The sequence below is a fragment of the Ambystoma mexicanum genome, chromosome 1p, assembly GCF_040938575.1.
Source record: "Ambystoma mexicanum isolate Mex_15411 chromosome 1p, UKY_AmexF1_1, whole genome shotgun sequence".
In the NCBI taxonomy this organism is placed as follows: domain Eukaryota; kingdom Metazoa; phylum Chordata; class Amphibia; order Caudata; family Ambystomatidae; genus Ambystoma; species Ambystoma mexicanum.
In genome coordinates this window covers 504,628,995-504,649,273 of record NC_090921.1, presented here as the reverse complement: position 1 = coordinate 504,649,273, position 20,279 = coordinate 504,628,995, and the positions used below count along the sequence as shown (strand labels likewise).

Below are 20,279 nucleotides of genomic sequence, written 5' to 3'. Positions count from 1 at the left end.
ATACACATCTGCGCAACTGGCGATGTGCGATCCCAACAAACTCCTTTGCCCGTACAATGTGCTCACTCAGCGTGGGGGTGGGGGGGGGGACTTGCAGTGCACCCTCAACCTCACTCCATGAACTTGGCAGCATGGCTCCTGAGGTCAGAGTTTGGACATCTTAATCTGCCACAAAGATGTATGGATATCTTAAGAGTTGGTGCAATACTATCTTCCATATAGGTTTTATTAAGTATCCCATCCAATCCAACATCTCTCCTGAGGCAGGCCTGAAAGGTGGCCTGCTAAACACTCTGTCCCTGGTGGCCCACTCTAAAGATTGCCAGAACCTAATGATGTCCCATCAGCTTGACCTTCTTTGCCTTAACATGTGAAACGGATGAATGCGCTGAGCGGCTGAATGCGGTGAGCAGATGAGTGTGTAGATCAGATTAGTGTGTAGATATGAGGAGTGTATAGAACGGATGAATATGTTGAACGGATGAGTGTGTAGAGCGGCTGGATGTGCAGAATGGATGAATGCGTAGAGCAGATAAGTGCGTAAGTACAGAGTTTTGCGTAGAATGCAGAAGTGCGTAGAGCAGATGAGTGTGTAGACCGAGTGACTGCGAAAGAATGTGTAGAACGCTGGGAAGATGAGTGTGTAGAGCAGATGAGTGTGTAGAGCGGATGAGTGTGTAGATGAATATGTAGAATGGGATATTGCTGTTAAATGCCCGGAAAGTGATGAGTACATAAAGCGGATGAGCGCGGGGCGCGGATGAGCACGGGGCGCAGATGAGCACGGGGCGCAGATGAGCATGGGGAACGGATGCATAGATACGTAGAGCTGATGAGTGCGAGGAGCGGGTGGGTGCGAAGAGCGGGTGGGTGCGGAGAGGGGATGAATGCATAGTGCGTGTAAGGGCATAAGGCGATGGAGTGCCTTGAGCGAAGGAGTGCCTGGAACAAACTGATGTGCCACGTAGAGCAGACGAATTGCGTAGAACGGATGATGACGTTGGGCTTGCGTGGTCCAGACTCGTGAGCGCGGGGCAGTCTGGAGCTCGCGGGACGGACTAGATCGCGCAGAGCGAACTGTAATGCATGAGTGCGTGGAGCGGTTCGGAATGTTGGGAACAGACTGGGTGCATGGAGTGGATTGGGTGCATGGAACAGATGTTGTGAAGTACAAAGGATAGTTGGAATGCTGAAAATGTTCGAATGATCACATAACCCACCATACGCTTACTCCCTCCTTTACACCACCACTCAACTAGAACACAGAGATACTATGACACCATTCGGTATAACTGTTCTCATACCTACAACTGCCACATACTCCGCATCACTCTATGTAAACACTGCTGGTTTCACACCCCCAGCCAAGCGTACTCCTCAGGCCTAACGCAGCCACATCCGGTCTGGATAAATCCTGCCAGAACAAACACATATTCCTGACCCCTCAATCACAACACCTATCGCTAAGAAGCAGCTAATACACGCTCAAGCTGCACACATACTTGGTGCTCACACGTACCTTTGACTCTCCCTACTCCCTCTACTGATCTGAACTTCGGTTCCCAAGGGCGTTCAACCTACCAGCGCCTTCAGACCATACCAATGGTATATAAGGCGCTTTATAAATGCATAATAACATAACATAACATAACATTGCTTGAAAAGGCACCAAATAGGGTTTTTCATAAGCTATCTACATTGGAAAAATGAGCACGAGTTTTTATTGCCTCCCGAAGATCCACAAAACCCTCAGTAATCCTCCAGGACAGCCAATTGTGGCCAGGATCAACTCCCTCCTTGAACCCCTTTCAATCATTGCCGATCATTACCTAAAAGACAATGTGAAGAATATGAAATCATACTTGAAAGACACCAAAGATGTTATCAAGAAGATTGAGAACTTGGAATATAACAGAGAAACCCAACTCTTGATTGGTCTAGATATCGTGTCTTTATATACCAACATACCTCAACAAGACACCATAGAAAAGATTGAAGAAATTCTGCTGAGACGTACTGACCAACATCCAGTCCCTACCTCATTTATTATGTGGTGCATTGCCATGGCCGTGACTAAAAACTTTTTTTGAATTTGCTGGAGATTTTTACCAACAGGTTGAAGGAACGGCGATGAGGGCTACTATGGCCCCCAGTTTAGCCATCTTTACATTGAATTCATTTATACATCTAATCCATTTGAAACCAACATCAAAACATGGTTACGTTATATCAATGACGTGTTGGTCATCTGGCAAGGAACTCCAGAAACAGCAGCAGAATTCTTTAGTTGGCTGAATACCCTGAATAGATATCTTCACATTACGATGTCAGTAGAAAAAGATGCTATCAATTTCCTAGACCTGACATTGTACCACGAGGAGGGCAGAATACTTGTTAAACCTTTTCACAAAACTACCATAAAAAAACTTGCTCTTGCATTACCAGTCTCACCACATCAAACATTTGAAAGACAATCTGCCTTATGGGCAGTTTTTGAGACTTAAACAGAATAGCTCAAGTAAACAGGCCTTTGAAGACGAAGCACAACATTTAAAAATGAAGTTGAAAAAAAGAGGATATCCTAAAAAGCTAATTAAACAAGCAGCGAAATGCGCTTTTAATAACAATCGGGAAGCCCTTCTTGAAAATAAACCCAAGAAACAGCTAGACAATCGAATAGTGTGTGTCAACACTTTCACGAACCAGAGCCTCACGATTAGGAACATAATTTCCAAACACTGGAAATTATTAAGAACTACTAATTCTGACCCAATGACGCCACTATTCGCCTACACTAAGTCGGCTTCAATAGGGAACAGTGTGAGCCACAGCAGGTATCGCTGTATTCCTCCACCAACTGTGAGTATCTCCAGCCATTGGGGTTTACTCCCCATGATAGGCCATTATCCTTGTGGTCAATGTGTGGCCTGTAAACTGACCTCCAAAAGTAAAAACGTTGATATAGGTCTGAATGGCTTATGGACACAAAAAACATTCTCTAACTGCAACACAGATCATGTAGTACACATGATCACGTGTCCATGTGGCCTACATTATATAGCCAAAACTGAACGGAAAATCAAAACATGTATATGTGAACACAAGAGTTCTTTGAAAAACAAAATCATGCAAGCACCTATGGTGAAACATTTTATTGACCATAATCATGGCTTTGAGAGCTTCACCTGGACTGTTCTTTTGACAGTCAAAGGTAAAAACTCGGCAGCCACAAGTAGAAAACTCTTAGAAAAGGAGCAAGAATTGATTTTTAAAACCTGTTGCGACCTTAGAGGGTTGAATGAGGCCATAGAATGGCATAAGGTAATCTAGAGCTTGTCTATCAGCTTTGCCAATAGATTTGATGCCCCGCTCCTTTCTACTAGAGGATAGAGCAGGACCTCTGTATAGACCACTGCCCACGGCCCTTATCAGGCGCCCCCATGGCATTAGGATTACTTCATTACATAGTATGTCCTACATAGTATGTCCATCAACTTATTGTAACAAGGAAGATTGTCTAACTCAGGCTTACATAGGGAACTTTGTTATCTTCCCCAAATAACCAAGAGTGTGGCTTTTTGTAATTCGGTATGGCGCTAAACCTTGAGTAAGCATGCGCTAGTCAGGACAGAAAGCATGTCCTTTGCAGCGTTAATATCTCACAAATATAAGGCCATTGACTATTAAAAAATAAAAAATAGAACTTGATAGTTATAACCTGTCTCTAGACGGTCTGTTTCCACTTGTTGCCATTAGATGGCAGGGTCGAGCTCACAACTGAGTAGTGGTAAACACAAAGAAGGGGCGGTTTAGAGAAACTGGAAAGTACTTTTATGTTTTCCAGTAAACCGATGCAAAATGGAGTTTGCTATAGTTGCTTGCTGACGGAGGCGACACACGCCAGACTCAGGAACTTGAGGCAGAATCCCCTGTTCGAATCACGGAACTAAGGGGCCCCCGGCAGAGCATGTGTGAGTGCGCCCAAAGTAAAGGTATGTGTACAGCATCCGACGCTCGAGCATATAGACATAGTTTGTTACTTTGAACAGCAATCACCATTTGCTGTATTCAGAAGCTGTTAATACTGCTAGGAATTCCATATTGATCACTGTGTGACGGGCCATAATATTGTTTGTTGTCGCCCGCATTGCAGGTCCAGTTGAAAAACACAGAACTGTTGCCTGCCAGTGTAATAATAAGGAGTTCTGCGCTCGAATATCTATGAGAGGTACGCCTGAGGTAAATGAATACCCGTGGTGGGATGTACAACTCTGTTGAATCTGCACCTTACTAAAACTTGAAAAGTAATGTTCAACAGTAGAAACCAGCTGGAATTGATCATACGATTTGCTTAATACCGCTGGCACACTTCTAGGAGACCAGTGCTTAATTTTTAATTCTAAATCCACACTGAACCCAGGGGTTTTTAAGGTTCATTGGTTTGCCTTATTCCTGTTGTCTCTCCTCCTGAATATTTTTACTATATGAGGGACTTTCTGAACCATAAGAGACTCCGACCACTTGATAGGTGGCTAATACAATATATCTATATTTTGTAGATTCTACCATTCCGCATGTGGACGGAAAGAATACGGGCTTGAATAAATATCAGCCTGCTGAAATACCCCCAACACCACCACACGAGGTAACAAATGTTTCGCTGCAATGTGTTAAACAGATTGACACTGTATTACCAATAAGTACTTTAGTTACTTATTTGGGTTTTTATCTTTTTATACCACCAGCAATCCTGAGCTATTTATACAGCTACAGAGACGTTGAGGAATAATGTTCTTCAAGATGTGTTTGTGCTAAAGTCTATGTGACCAAAAATGATTTTCTCCTGAAGAAAGTTCTATACTAAAGTTAAAGAACTGAAACATGTTGAGGCATAATACCAGGACCTTGTAGATACTGGTTGTTTTTGTACTGAGTTTCTGCTACATCAGAGTTCATGCTTAAAGTCTGCAATAATGAGACGATCTTGAACAAAACTTAATCTAAATGGTATCAGTTATGAATGTTGGTCCTTTACCCACCCAATATCTTTATTTGTCACTAGCACTTTACATTTTAAATATAGGTGAATTTTTTATTGTGTTTTTTAGAATTTACTGAATACAATTTATATATATTTTCTTGAACATCTGTATTGTGAATACTTGTTGTAACTGACAGGACTGCTGTTGGGTATTACTCCCTACCTTGGTACTCTGTATAGCATATGCCATTCTCCCCTACCTACAAGGTAGTACTTATTCTGTTGATGGAGTGTGTTCCCTCTGGGGTTTGCCTCTAATATATATTTTTTGCACTTTATTAAAGCCATGAACAACATCATGCACTACAAACCTACAGAACAATGCTATACACGGGAGCTCATTTTTCTCCAAAGAGTAATTTGGCAGCGGGGAGCCGTTACATGTAGACATACACGTAGGCAGCTCCCTGCTGCCAAATTGTGTTCATTTGCACTCAGCCGTGCAAGTGAGTAAACGCTGCCTGCCCTTCGAGCATGGCAAGCAGCGTTTAAAATGGATCCCTATGGAGTCTTCCTTTTTCATGATATTTAAAGCGGGTGAGCTCAATAGGGATCCCCAGCATTGGTGCCAGCATCAAAATCCATGCTGGGGCATGTGCATGGGGGAGAGGAAGGGAGGTGGCGGAAACACAAGATGCTTTCCGCCCCTCCTTGACGCCATACAAATGAATGAAAATGGGGCGCATCGTAAATGGAAGCCTTACGCAAGGCTTTTATGTCTCCCATTACTGTTACCCCCAATTAAACATGAGCTCCCATGCAATTAATCAGCTATGCTATGTAACTAAATATACCCAAAGTAAGAACAATATGCTGAACGCTTTGATGAAATAAATGAACTTCACAAAATATTTATGAATAGTATGCAACAAAAAAAAGAAAGGTAAACACCTGGCAGTGTGAAAGCAGATACAACTATGCTACTGGAGCAAAGATTACATAGTGGTCTAGATGCTCTTTAATGAAATACAATATGCACGTTAAGAACCATACTAAGTGTATACAATGCAAATAAAATCAATTTCAATGAAGCAAAGAGTACATACTGCATTAGATGCATTTAGCAAATAAAGAAAGATAATATGTTTGCAAAGAAATACACGATGCACTATTCAAATTACAAACAACACTACAAGGTGTGCAAACAAGTGGCCCATTATGCAACTACAGAAAAATACTAAAACTGAACAATATATATCACATGAAAATCCTCACACCCCTTGTTATAAAAATGCACTCTACACCAGGACCAAAGTCACACAATTGTGGAAGTGCACGTAAGATTTGCACACCCCCAATTAGTTGCTGAAGAAATTTGCAGAACTGTGTAAAATCAGCAACTCTATTCCTGCATGTATATCCCTAGAAGAAATCCATAAGAAAATGTGCATGTCTCTTGAAGGGGGTGACATTGTGGTATGCTGCGGCCGTATTGGAATGCACCTCTATACACTAATTCGTGAGTTGGCATGGTACAGTCCCCACTCCGTTTGCACCTAATGGGGTGAAGTCCCATGCGTTGGGTGCTTGTACAACATGGAGACCCAGCTCAAGGATATCAGTCAATCGCTATGTCTGTGGGCCATCCAGATAGAGTACAAAAAGGAAACTTGGGTGGCACAAATGTGTGGGAGTAGCAAATTACATGCAGAGTGACTTAGAGAGTGTGTGGTAGGGCGGCAAGGAGAGTAGTGGTATAGAGGAGTTGGAGGTGGCGGGGAGGTAGGTGGTGAGAGTTACAGCGGAGGCCCTGGAGTAGGGGGTATTGAGAGGAACAGCAGACATGTTGAAAAGTGCAGAGGAGGAGAAGGAGATGTGCAGGAAAGAAGAACAGAGGAGGCGGAGGAAGACAGTGGATGGGTATCCAGTGATAAAGGTCGCCTGGGAAAAAGTCACCAAGGAGTGACATTTACCCAAAGTTGCACTCCCACAAAAATCAAGCACTTTCTCCAAATATTCTAGGACTGGAGTAAGAATAGTAATTAATACCATCCTAGAATATGTGGGGGAAGGCTTTTAGGGGTACAGGGAAATAAATCGCCTACCGGGAGCCTTTTTCCCAGGGGGCATTTTCACATAGAACCAGTAGGAGCTGTAAGGAGGAAAGGTGATCCAGGGCGAAGGAGGGTGACAACAGAAGGGTGGTGGAAGCAGAAATTAAAATGGCGTTGGTGAAGAATGAATGCAGCAGAAGGGCAGTGGCTACAACCCTACAACGGAGTAGAGGTGACGAAGCAGTGCGTTGGCAAGGGAGCTGAGAGAGATGTGGCAGAGGACAAGTTGAGAGTGGAGGAGAGGAGCAACGTTTTGCATGCCATGGAGGAGGTGAGAAAGGAGATCAGGCTAGAGGAGGGAAGGCAGACAAGGCGGTTTAAGAGGAGGAGGAGTAGGAGGAGGAGCCCTAGTCAGGAGGGCAGGAGTCTATCAGCGCTTGGAGAGACTGCAGCAGGGGCGGGGTCTATGAGCACCACCAACAAATCCACACTTGCTGATTCCTGGGCCCACGGGGACACTGGCAAAGTTCCTTGGGCCTCTAATTATTGGCCCAAGTGCAGACGACCATGTGAACCAAAGGGTAGGGGTGTCAACTTCACCCCCCCAAACAAAGTTACATCCTGTGACGAAAGACCAACGACCAGACACAAGGGTAAAGAAAGAAGTGATGGACCACTTTAAAACCAAGAGACTGTGAGTGAGTTGACAGTGCCTAAGAGAGAGAGAGAGAGAGGTAAGGACTGATGAACTGCAGTCCTCCGGGAAAAAAAAGTGTGTTACCCTGTTCAATGTACCCACTACATTTACTTAATCCTATTTCAATCCATTAATATTTTGTGTTGCTTAATAAAGACTCTTGAACCTTAAGACCATGGGGGTCATTCCGAGATTGGAGGCAGCCATGGTGCTATTAGCGCTATGGCTGCCTCCAATACCGGGTCTGGGTCCAGTCTGGCTGAATGGGGATTTACCGGGTCATTCCGACCCTGGAGGACCCGGTAAATCCCCATTCAGTAAACCATTCCCCATTCCCATTTGAGCCCTCGTAGGGCTCAATGGGAATGAGGAAGGCGCTAATAACGGTACCGCAAATTGCAGTACTGTTATTAGCTCCAAGGTCCCTTAGCGGGACCCGTCCTTTGCGGTTCCCGCTAAGAGTCCTCGGAATTGGGCGTTAAGGGTTTACTGGCACCGGCATCCTTGCCGGTGCCCGTTAACCCTTACCGCCCAAGTCGGAATGACCCCCATTATCTTTCAAATACATAACATATTAATGTCTTCAGGCTAGTCATGAAATATTAATGTGGGCCTATCTAACATCTGTTGTGACATATTCATGGCTCCGTACAATCTTTCAGTGTTTCTAATTGTATCCTTGCACAATTAGCTTCCCTGAGGTACCCGCATCTTATAGATGCTGTCGCTAGTGTTCGACTTGACCTAAGGGCCTTTGGAGGAAGAGTTGTCATTGCAGGATTTATGGTCAGTGGGTATCTTCACCTCAATGAGGCGTTGACCTTCCAGCTCTTTTGGTCCAGCACAGATGGTGTCATTGGTAGAATAGAGAATCCTGGAATGGTCAGCCACCCACTGACGCAGATAGGCCAAGCGGCAGTCACAGTGCCATGGGTTCCAAGACAGATCCAGACCTTGCTCATGATTTCCACCCATCTTCACATTCTGCGAGAAGGCCTCTGGGGGGACAGAGCTCAGCTTATTGTAAGAAAGATCCAGGGTGTCTAGAAACGGCAGTGAGTAGAAGACTGTGGCTGGCAGGTTCTCCAAACTGTTGTTCTGCAAGAATAGGTATGCCAAGCTCGGCGTCTGAACAAACACATCCTCAGAAATGGAGCTAAGGTTGGTGTCTTGGAGGTTAAGTCTTTCCAGGTTAGGCACACCAGATAACAGCTTATCTGCCAATAGCTGCAGGTCATTGTGGGAGAGGTCGAGAATCTTCAGGCTTGGCAAGCTTTTGAAGCAGTCAGCAGAGACCCTTTGGAGTCTATTGCTGGAAACATCCAGCCATTCCAATTTCTGAAGTTGCTGGAACAAGGCAGGGTTCAAGGTGGTAAAGCGGTTTCCACTCAGCACCAGAGATTTTAAGGCCACGGAGAAGTCAAAAAGGCCAGCAGGGAGATCTTCCAGCAGGTTGTTGCTTAGATCTAAGGTGTGCAGCTGTGGGAGGTCCTTGAAGAGCCCGCTTGGAAGACTTGTTAGTTTGTTGTCAGACATGTAGAGTTCCTCCAATCCAAGTAGATGAGCCATGGCATTTGGCTTAATGGTTGCGACGCTGGTGAACGTCAGGGTTACAGCTATGGAATGATGCGGTAGGTTGGAGGGAAAGTTGGTAATGTTCTCTGAAGTGCACACAACAGATATGTTGATGGCCTCTTTGGAGCAGGAGCACAGATTGGGGCACTGATCCGCAAAGCAGAGGGCAAGAAGAAACCCAATGGTCACCAAGGCAGACCTCCACAGCTCCATCGTTGGTAGAAAGGCTGTGAAAGCAAACAAGAGAAACGTATCAAGCACACAGCCTCATGTTCTGTTCCCTGCCTATTCTCCTGCATTATGAGTGTGCTTCTGTCAATGCCCCTCCCCCGATGACCTCTCCCCCCTTGATCATATCTTTCTGTTGAAGTAGTGGGCACCCACATCAAGGATCTTGACTGACAGCCATCAGGCTGTTTACACCAATATCACCTCTTCGTCTGGGCCGCCCCTCCTTCCTCTTCTGTTTCTAACAGAATGATCTGTCTCACTGACCCCTGCTGCAATCTGCTGAGATCAGGATCACTTCATTTCCGTAGAAAAAGCTCATCTATCGTTACAGAATCTCTGAACTTGCCAAAGAAGCTAATCAAACAACTTTGCATAGTTTAAAATACAGCAGTGCACCTAATGCATCATAAAACCATGAGGCTACGCCACACCAGTTCTTAAAGCCCTCTGGTGGTTACTAGTGGATCAGATAAATAGTATGAAAACTCTGGAGAAAAAACAAGAAGTTGACCCAAATGTCTATCCACACAATGACCACTGCTTTGAAAGAATGGGCCATAAGATCTAGAAGATTAAGTAGACACCTACCAGCTTCAAGAGACTCTTCCAACTGGAACTACAGAAGCGGGCGTTCTTATGTGAACGACATTCTGGGAGTAATTTCTGGCTAAGCCCGTACATGGATGAAACAATGATGTGGGATCCTGTGTTCCCCGTTGACACTTTTATTAGGAGTCTCATGATATCTGCCTTTAGTCTTCTCTGCAAGCGCCTCTTAGACAGTGGCGTCACTAGGGTGGGGCTATGGGGGCAGGGCCCCTCCTATGAAATCCCGTGCCCCTCGTTATGCCCCCCCCCCCCCATTATCTAGGCTACTCTCCCTGCAATGCTGCCTACTGATTACGCGGATAATCTTTTGCACATATGGCTTTTAAAGACTGCCATGGGATAAAAAAAAGTTGCTGCGCTTTGCTCATTGCACGAAGATGCAGAAAATGGAATACTTATGGGCTAGCACTATGGTGGTTATTTCTCAAATATTTCTAGTCTTCCTTTGAGATCAGCTATGATGAGTCCACCGTGGTAGATGCACTCTTTGTAAAGTACAGTGGCCTTTAAAACAGTAAGTGTAATCCTTCAGAGCAAGGCAGGAGCACTGTATGAATGCAGCATTACAGAGAATGTGCAATTGGCACTAGGACAATAATAAGACCTAAGGGTCAGCTGTCAGGCTCCAGGGCTTGCCATTGCTGCTGCATGCATGCGTACGCATGCGCAGCTAGATGAAACGGCAAGCCCCGCCCCCTGCCCTGCCTGAGGGAGTGAGGGCACAGTGAAAAATGACACCAATTTGAATTTCAACAATCGGGCTGGCCCGAGGGACGATTGATGAAATTCAAATTGGGGTCTTTGTGTGTGGCTCGCCCTTGACAAGGGTTTCCGGACAAGCCCCCAGCTCTGCTGAGGAAAGTAGGGGTCTCGGTGATCTAATCTGCTGTCCTTTCCCCAGCCGTCACTGGTGCGTTTGCAAGCGTTTTCTTTCTTCTGGCCTGAAAGGGACACACTGCCCTCGAGACATCAGAGCGGCGCAATCTCTGAAGAAGACACTGCTTTAAAGGATCATATTTTGTCCTCTTTGACCGATGTTGTAGCACGCACACTGACACACATTGTGGTCCTCTAGTTCACATGCTCGCTCTGGATAGTCTCAGTATTCTAGCTTCATTTGCACTATAAAATGTCCACACAAGGACTCTAAGAAAGGAACCCACAGCCCCAATTGCGATCTACACAGACCTTCCAGAAAAGCATCCGCAGCCAGATGTGAGATGCACAAAAAGGCATCCCGAACCATGGGTGTACATGCACACTTGTTCAAATGCCACCTACAGCAGATGCGATCAGGACACAATATGGACACTGTATGATGTCAAAGAACATAAAAGGGCAGGTGTCCCTTACCAGCCAATGACAACAGGGAACATCTGAACAAATTGCCCATGAAGTCCTGAAACCAGGAGGGAACTTAACCGATGCTGTGTGTCTGCTTTTAGAATAAAAATGTCCCTTTGCATTTCTAAACACAGAAACATTAAGTACGACTTGCCCAAAAGAATGGTCTCTTAAATGGGCTATCAATGGTAAATCCCTCCCACTCTAAATGCTCTGCCAGAAGAAAGAAAGTGATAAGCAGTCGTTAAGGGCCTGTCTCTCATTCCCCCAGCAGCGTCTGCCAGTGGGAGGGGGTGCTTGTCTTTAGAGAGTCAGGGGTAGGGATGAGCGATATATCATGTTTTGGGGATATATCGATATGTGAGACAATATCGTGAACAGCAAGATATATACAACAGAATTTCTTTCTGCATAAATGCACGATTTTTACTTGCGCCAGGCCACTGGTGACTACTTTGCACGCGTCAATTTGGGAAAAGCATAAATATTGCACTTTTGTAGGCAGCCTCCCTACTTTTGTCTGTGTCACCCTCTGTGCACCCCCTAAGTTTGATTCCTGAAGACGCCACTTCTCTTTGACTATCTTCAGTATTCCCTCCCCTATCGATACAATTCTCCTAAATTCCCTTTTTTTTGGCAACCCTTTTCCCACAGTGACCTGAAGAGACCTTTGTTTCATATTTTGGCAATGTAGAAATCACTAATAACATCATTTTTAAACATTGTAGATGTGTGAATGTGTTGCTATTACCAATGCTCAGGCTTATGTTAGGTTCAATTGCATCAGTAAACTAGAGTTTTCATCTTTCATTTCCTAACTTCACATTCAATTACGGCTATAACTAGTAAATAGTTGTGTACTGGGGCATTTCTTTCGATTCATATACAGACCTTCTGAAATGTTTTCACAAACATGTCAGCGGAAGTGTGTCAGAAAAGTGCATGTCTGCAGCTGCACGAGCAGATCGAGGTTGCAAACTATAGGCATGTCTGCAACTGCACGAGCAGATCGAGGTTGCAAACTATAGGCATTTCTGCAGCTGCACGAGCAGACCGAGGTTGCACATTATAGGCTTGTCTGCAGATCTAAGAGCAGATCGAGGTTGCAAACTATAGGCATGTCTGCAGCTGTACGAGCAGATCGAGGTTACAAACTATAGGCATGTCTACAGCTGCACGAGCAAATCGAGATTGCAAACGATAGGCATGTCTGCAGCTGCACGAGCAGATCGAGGTTGCAAAATATAGGCATGTCTGCAGCTGCACAAGCAGATCGAGGTTGCAAACTATAGGCATGTCTGCAGTTGCACGAGCAGATCGAAGTTGCAAACTATAGGCATGTCTGCAGTTGCACGAGCAGATCGAGGTTTCAAACTATGGGTATGTCTGCAGATCTGAGAGCAGATCGAGGGTGCAAACTATAGGTATGTCTGCAGATCTGAGAGGTTGCAAACTATAGGTATGTCTGCAGATCTGAGAGCAGATCGAGGGCGCAAACTATAGGTATGTCTGCAGATCTGAGAGGTTGCAAACTATAGGTATGTCTGCAGATCTGAGAGCAGATCGAGGGTGCAAATTATAGGCATGTCTGCAGCTTCACGAGCAGATCGAGGTTGCAAACTATAGGCATGTCTGCAGATCTAAGAGCAGATGAAGGGAGGCGTATTGAGGACAGAGGGAGGAATGTATGAATGGCAGGGAACAGATGAGGCACCAACGTCTGCAGGTGTGAGAACAGAGAGCACGTACAGGCTTGACTGCAGGACGAAGTGCAGAATGACAGTGAAAGAATGTGCAAGAGTGAATCAGAATGAGGGGTGCAGTGATGTCTGCAGGTGTGAGATCCGAGTGAGGAGTGCAGGTATGTTTGCAGGTGTGACAGCAGAATCAGCGTGGGACGGGTATGCCCAGACGTGGGTCCAGAACCTGCTGGGCTTAGACACCCAAGCTGTTGTTCAATGATGAGGCCCAACGAGGCCGAAACATGCCTGGGGAAGCTTGTGGTCTTGTGCAGAAGGGATGTGACCAAGCAGTTCGGGCTGGACTGCCCCTTTTAGGGTGGGACCAAGCCTGATTTGCATATGGTCTTTCCCCTTTTGTAATGGCTTGGCGGGAAAGAGCATGTTTGGGAGGGTTGCCCAGAGCAATGGCAGAGGTTAAGATTAATTGTAAACCTTCCAGCCATCACCTCTTTTGTTTTGCTTAGCAGAATCAGGGGCGCAGGATGAAGAGCAGAGTGGAAGTGATGGTATGTGAAAGTGTGAGGTTGGAATGAGGAGTATAGGTATACCTGTGCAGGTATAAAACCAGAGATCACATACACGTATGCCCATGGTGACAGGAAAGAGATGGTACTTGTGAGATCTGAATGGGGTTTGCACCATTGGAAGCCGAGACATAGGTGCAGGTGTGAGAGTAGTGTTCATGTGCAAGTATGTCTGCGAGGTGGAGAGTACCGTGGCATCAAAGGCATGTGCAAGTGTGAGAGCTGAATGTGGCGTGCATGTATGTCTGCATTGGTGTGAGCCGAATTCATGTACAGTTATGTCTGCAGGCAAAGAGCATATTGCAAGTGTGAAACCTCAAAGTGAGCAGCTTGTCGGTCTGCAGGTTTGACAGCACAGTCAGGTGTGTAGGTATGTATGCAGGTATAATGAAAGAGTATGTGTACAGGCAAGTGTGCAGGGTGAAGAGCTAAGTGCCAGGAAAGGTATGTACAAGTGTGAGATCTGAATGAGGAGTGCAGGTATATGTGTAGGTGTGAGATCAGAGTTCACGTAGTCGTACTGGTGTGTCTGCAGGACGAAGAGTAGAGTGACAGCAAATGTGTGTGCAAGAGTGAATCTGAATGAAGGGTGCAGGTATGAGATCAGAGTTCACGTAATCGTACTGGTGTGTCTGCAGGACGAAGAGTAGAGTGACAGCAAATGTGTTTGCAAGAGTGAATCTAAATGAAGGGTGCAGGTATGTGTGCAGGTATGAGATCAGAGTTCACGTAGTCGTACTGGTGTGTCTGCAGGACGAAGAGTAGAGTGACAGCAAATGTGTGTGCAAGAGTGAATCTGAATGAAGGGTGTAGGTGTGAGAATAGAGTTCACGTACCAGAGGCGTAGCAAGGATTGTCTATCAAGTGAGGTCTGCAGCTAATGTAGTTGGACCCTCCGCAGTGACATTAACATCTGTTAATGCGCTGCTGAGTGGGTATTTACAGATTTTGGTGGGTGGGACTTGCCCGCTAAGGCCCTACTATGCCTACGCATCTGTTACGTACTGGTATGTCTGCAGGACAAAGAGTAGAGTGAAAGCAAATGTGTATCTGAATGAAGGGTGCAGGTGGGTGTGCAGGTATGTGTGCAGGTTTGGCAGTAGTGTGAGGGGTGCTGGTATTTCTGTAGTTGTGGGAGCAATTAGGAGCGTAAGTATCTGCATGTGTGAGTGCATGTACAGGCATGTCTGCAGTACGAAGAGCAGAGCCACATGAAAGGTATGTGCGAGGGTAACTCTGAATGCCGGGTTGGCAGTACTGTGAGGGGTGCAGGTCTGTCTGCAGGTGTGAGAGCAGAGTACCACATTCACAGGTATGTCTGCAGGATGTGTGAGAACTGAATGAAGACTGCAGGGAGGCCTGCAAGCGTGAGAGCAGAGTGAGAGGTGCAGGTATGACTGCAGATGAAACAGCAGAGGGTGGCATGCAAGTATGCCTGCAGGTGTGAGAGCTGAGTTAGAGGTGCAGGCATGACTGCAGATCCAGCAGCAGAGTGTGCCATGCAAGTATGCCTGCAGGCGTGAGAGCTGAGTGAGAGGTGCAGGCATGACTGCAGATGCAACAGCAGAGTGTGGCATGCAAGTATGCCTGCAGGCGTGAGAGCAGAGTACCACATTCACAGGCATGTCTGCAGGATGTGTGAGAACTGAATGAAGACTTCAGGGAGGCCTGCAAGCGTGAGAGCAGAGTGAGAGGTGCAGGCATGACTGCAGATCCAACAGCAGAGTGTGCCATGCAAGTATGCCTGCAGGCGTGACAGCTGAGTGAGAGGTGCAGGCATGACTGCAGATGAAACAGCAGAGTGTGCATGCAAGTATGCTTGCAGGTTTGAGAGCAGAGTGCATGCAAAGACATGTCTGCAGGGCGAAGACGTAGGCGACAGTAAACGTAAGTGCAAGTTGAGATATGAATGAGGGGTGCGGGTACCAGTGGGGTAGCCGCGGTTGGGTTGCACGCCTGTCTGCATGTATGAGGGTAGAGTGAGGGGTGCATGTGTGAGAATAGAGTTCCTGTTAAGGTCTGTCTGCAGGATGAGGAGCACAGTGATAGGTGAGGTAAGTGCAGGTGAGTGGTACAGAGATTCCTGCAAGTGTGAGACCATTGGGCGTGTGCGGGCATACGCCTGAAGGTCGAACGGCAGAGTGACAGCACAGGAATGTCCAAAAGTGACGTGTGAACGAGGGATTATGCAGATCCGCGGGTGTGAGAGCCTAATGAGGACGCAGGCGTGTTTGCAGGTCAAATGGCAGAGTGACAGAAAGGGAATGTGTACAGGTGTGAAAGCGAAGTTAGAGGACAGGTGACAGTAAAGATGTGTCCATGGTTGAGGTCGGAATGAGGGAGGCAGGTATGGCTTCAGGTGTGACAGCAGATTGGGGGATGCAGATATGCCTGAAGGTGTTAAAGCAGAGTTTGTGCATTGGTATGTCTGAAGGACGAACTGCAGAGTGACAGCAAGCGTATGTGTAAACATTGGAGCTGAAGGAGGGGTGAAGGTAGGTTTGAGAGTATATTAAGGTGTGCAGTTATATCTTCAGGTGTGAGAGTAGAGTTCATGTTTTGGCATATATGAAGGAGGAAGGGCAAAGTGACTGTAAAGGTGTGCGCTGGGGTAAATCTGTGTGAGGTACAGGTGTGCCTGCAGGCTTGAGAGCAGAGTGAGAGGTGTAGGTATGTCTGCTGGTGGGAAAGCAGAGTTCAAGGACAGGTATATCTGCAGGGCAAAGGGCAGAGTGACGGTAAACGTATCTGCACGTGTGAGATCTGAATGAGGGTTGCAGGTATGTGTTCAGGTGTGAGTCCGGAGCGAGGGGTGCAGGTCAGTCTAAACGTTTGAGTGCTGATTTCAGGTACAGGTATGAGTGCATAATGAAGGGTGGAGTGTCAGTAACGGTGTGTGCAAGTGTGTATCTGAATGAGGGGTGTAGGTATGTCTGCAGATATGAGGGCCACCTGAGAGGTGCAGTTATGTGTACAGGTGGAAAGCAGAGTTAAAGGTCAGGTATATCTGCAGGGCGAAGGGAAGAGTGACAGTAAAGGTATATGCAAGTGTGAGATCTGAATGAGGGTTGCGGGTATGTCTGCAGCTGTGAGACTGTAATGAGAGATGCAGGTGTATCTACAGGTGTGAAAGCAGAGTGCGTGTACAGGCATGTCTGCAGAACAAAGAACACTGTGACAGTAAAGGCAAGTGCAAGTGCAAGTGTGGGATCTTAATGGGGATGCATGCGGGTATGAGGGCATAGTGAGGCACGCAGGTATGTCTGCAGGTGTGATAGCAGAGTTCATGGACACTTATGCCTGCAGGATGAAGAGCAGAGTGACAGTAAAGGTATGTTATGTTATGTTGATTTGTTAAACAGGATATCATGTTGTGCCTCCTTTATTGTATATATTGGCTTAAGCCCAGTCGCTCTGCGAAGAAAACCGCCTTGCAAAGTTCCGATCTTAGATCGACTTTTTAGGTCTGTCCGCCATTTTGCTTTCTATTCTAAAGTAATTCTGTGTTCTAAAATGGTGGACAGTGTTTCCAGCTTGTAACTGAGCCATCCTGAACTTTGTATGTGAGTTAATGTATAAACTGTCCGTTGGCCGAATGTTTGGGTGGAGTAAAGAGACCTTGTCCCATGCCTGACTTGTAGACAGAGGATTGTCTTCACCAACAAGTCCGATCTACGGACATACATCAACTACAATGTTATACAAATACTGAACGTGGACACTAGCTGAACTGCATTTTATAGGACATGTGTTAAGGCTTATTGTTAATCCCAGGAATACACTGTTGCCATTGTGACTTGTTTATATGTGAATTTAGGATGATCCATATGCATATTGTCAGTCAATCCAGAAGTGAACTCGGCACAAACTCTAGACCATAGATTATTAACCTGTAGAGGGGCTGGACAATATGATTGGAAATGTATAAAATGTACAACTGTTTAGACGTCCAGTACCTCTCACTTCTCACACCGAAAGGGCTGGTATTCGCTGTGATCTACTAAGGGCCAGATAGCTATCTGTATCTGATACTTTGTTTCTTTGTAAACTGTACAGTTTTTAGAATAAAGATCTGTGAATCTTTATAAGCCCGTGGTTGGTGTATTTCCTTTTGGGGTACTCAGCATCGATATTTCCTTTTGCTTTTACAGATTCATACCGTGCACTGCTACCACTTACAGGCAGGGCAGTCTACAGGCACTTGCGTGGCTCTACAAGAGAGCAGGGTGTGGAGGTTATTGGGGATAGGGTGAGAGGATAGGTTAAAAACCATGAGGGTCTGGCATCCATGAGTGTTGTTTTGCATCTGGGAGTTTGTGCGAGGCCTCGTGCATTGTAACCGTATGAGTAGGATTCAGTGCCTCAGGTGTATTATAGTGTTTTGTGTTGGTGTGTTTTGTGGGGTTGTGATGGATTTGGTAGTGCGCACTGGTTAGATAGTGTTCATAAGGGAACAAGAATCACGGGTGACCGTAGCTGTAAGATAATCCGGTATCTTGGTGTGTAATTGTGTTGTTGATGGTTTTATGGACTATGTGGGTGGTTCATTCTAGGTGCGTTTCAGTATCTAGAGATGCTGGGTGTGAACATAGTATTGATTCTTGGTTTGTTTATGTGTAGTGTGGCTAGTCCAAGGTCTAGTGTAGTGGCATCAGTTTTGTTGGAGGAGCAGGAAGGGGAAGATAGGCTAGTAAGTCGGTTGGTTTGTTGGAGCCTCTGGTGGCCCTTTAGTTGCTGCTTGACGTATCTAGCCAGGATCTTAATTTTGGTTCTTTGGCCCATCTCGTCTCCTCTCTAGTTGTTTGTCTGTGGTGTTGTTGTTGCCGATGTCCCTTCAAGGTTGCCATTATCTGATGAATATCCAGCTTTTGAGCAGTTTCCTGAAGGTGATGTGGTCTTCGGTGGTTAAAATTTCTTTGGTCATGGTGTTCCAGATGTTAGCAATTAGACGTGAGAACCCTGTTCTGTCGAATTTTATTTTTTCGTAGTGTTTTGTCTCTATTTGTAGGTAGTTGCTGGATCTTAGTTCCCTTTCTGAGCGCTACTGGCTAGTCTTGTCTTGGAGTAATTTGGCTCCTTGTCTGTGCATGGCTTTGTGGGCGTGATGCAGAGTGCTTTGAATTTGATGCCCTTTTTTACTGGTAACCGGTGAAGGCTTTTCAGTGCTGGAGTGATGTGGTCTCTTCTTGGTAAGTCTTTCTGGCATTCCTAGGTAGAGGCTCTTTGCATAGTCAATTCTTGTGAGTGCCAGTGATATGATTGTGAGGGTTCTGTGGGGGAAGGAGAGGTAGGGGAGTAATCCTCTGAGCAGTTGTAAGAGGAAGAAACATTTTTTAGCGATTGCGTTGACCTGCAGTTCCAGGGGTAGTCCGTTGTCCACGAGTATTCCTAGGTTATTTTCTACATCGGTAGTCTCTGGTTGCCTTCCCATGCTGATCGGCCAGTCCAATTGTGGGTTCCCTCTGTCAAATCATGCGGGTCAGAGCATTATTTCCATCTTTGCCAAGTTCAGTTTAAGCTTGTTTGTTGTCATCCAGATGTAGATGTCTCTGAGGCAGTTGTTGAGGTTGTTGTTTTGTTCCTGCATTCTATTTGTTTTCACAATCAGGTGTGTGTCGTCTGTGTAGTTGTAGGCAGTGAGTCTGTGGGTTCGAATGACTGACATCAGTGGGCACATGTGGGTTTTGAAAAGCAGAGGAGAGAGGCTGGATCCCGGTGGGAATCCGCAGGATCATTTTTGGTGTTTGAGGTGAATGATAGTAGGTAGATTCTGTAGGTTCGGTTTGTTAGGAATGAGGTAAGCCACTTTAGTGCGGATTCCTGTGTAGATTCTTATTGTGTCGAATGCTGCAGATATGTATATAGTATGAGGGCCAATTGGGCATCATCATCATCTGCGTTTATTTTCAGGTCTTCCCATATCGATAGGAGTGCTGATTCTATATGACTTGTGACCCGTCGAGTATTCCGTTTGTGTGGATGTATTTAAAAAGGATTTTGTACATGTGGTTCTCCACTGTCTTTGCTGGGTAGGGCAGGTTGGATATCGGTCTGTAGTTGCTTGGGTCATCTGCACTTTCTGATTTCTTTTTTTTAGTGGTTTAATCTATGCTGATTTGAAGGAGGACGGGGCTATTTCTCTTTTGAGTGATGGATTTATTAGGTGCCAGAAGTGTGTCGCTGGGGTTCTGTGGTTGAGGATTCCTTTGAAGATGCCAGGGGGGCAGGGGTCCCTTGGGGATCCTGCAAGGCTGGTGTCATTGATCAATTTTAACAAAGGTTTCTTCTGTGATTGGTTCTAGGCAGGTGAGTTTTGCTGTAATCTGTGTTTCGCCCGGTGTCTGTGATCCGGTCGTGGTTGTATTTACCCGGGCTAGTTTGATGGTCTCCTAGATTCTGTCTATTTTTGATCTCAGGTGGTTGGTGATGTCACAAAGTGCTTCTGTCGGGATGATGGAATTCTTGCAGGAAGAAGGTTTTTTATCTCTTTGATGATTTTGAAGAGTTCTTTCTGTGGATTGT

The 20,279-nt window shown here is 45.8% G+C and overlaps 1 protein-coding gene across 1 annotated transcript in view; it reads right to left on the bottom strand.

Moving 5' to 3' along the window:
- Positions 1-5,976: 5,976 nt before the first annotated feature.
- LRG1 (leucine rich alpha-2-glycoprotein 1) overlaps positions 5,977-20,279 on the bottom strand; it is a 28,754-nt gene continuing 14,451 nt past the window's right edge. Inside the window, exon 2 of the mRNA XM_069649361.1 lies at positions 5,977-9,534. Within this exon, the coding sequence (XP_069505462.1) occupies positions 8,477-9,520 (1,044 nt within the window). The 5' untranslated portion in view covers positions 9,521-9,534 and the 3' untranslated portion in view covers positions 5,977-8,476. The remainder of the gene's footprint in view (positions 9,535-20,279) is intronic.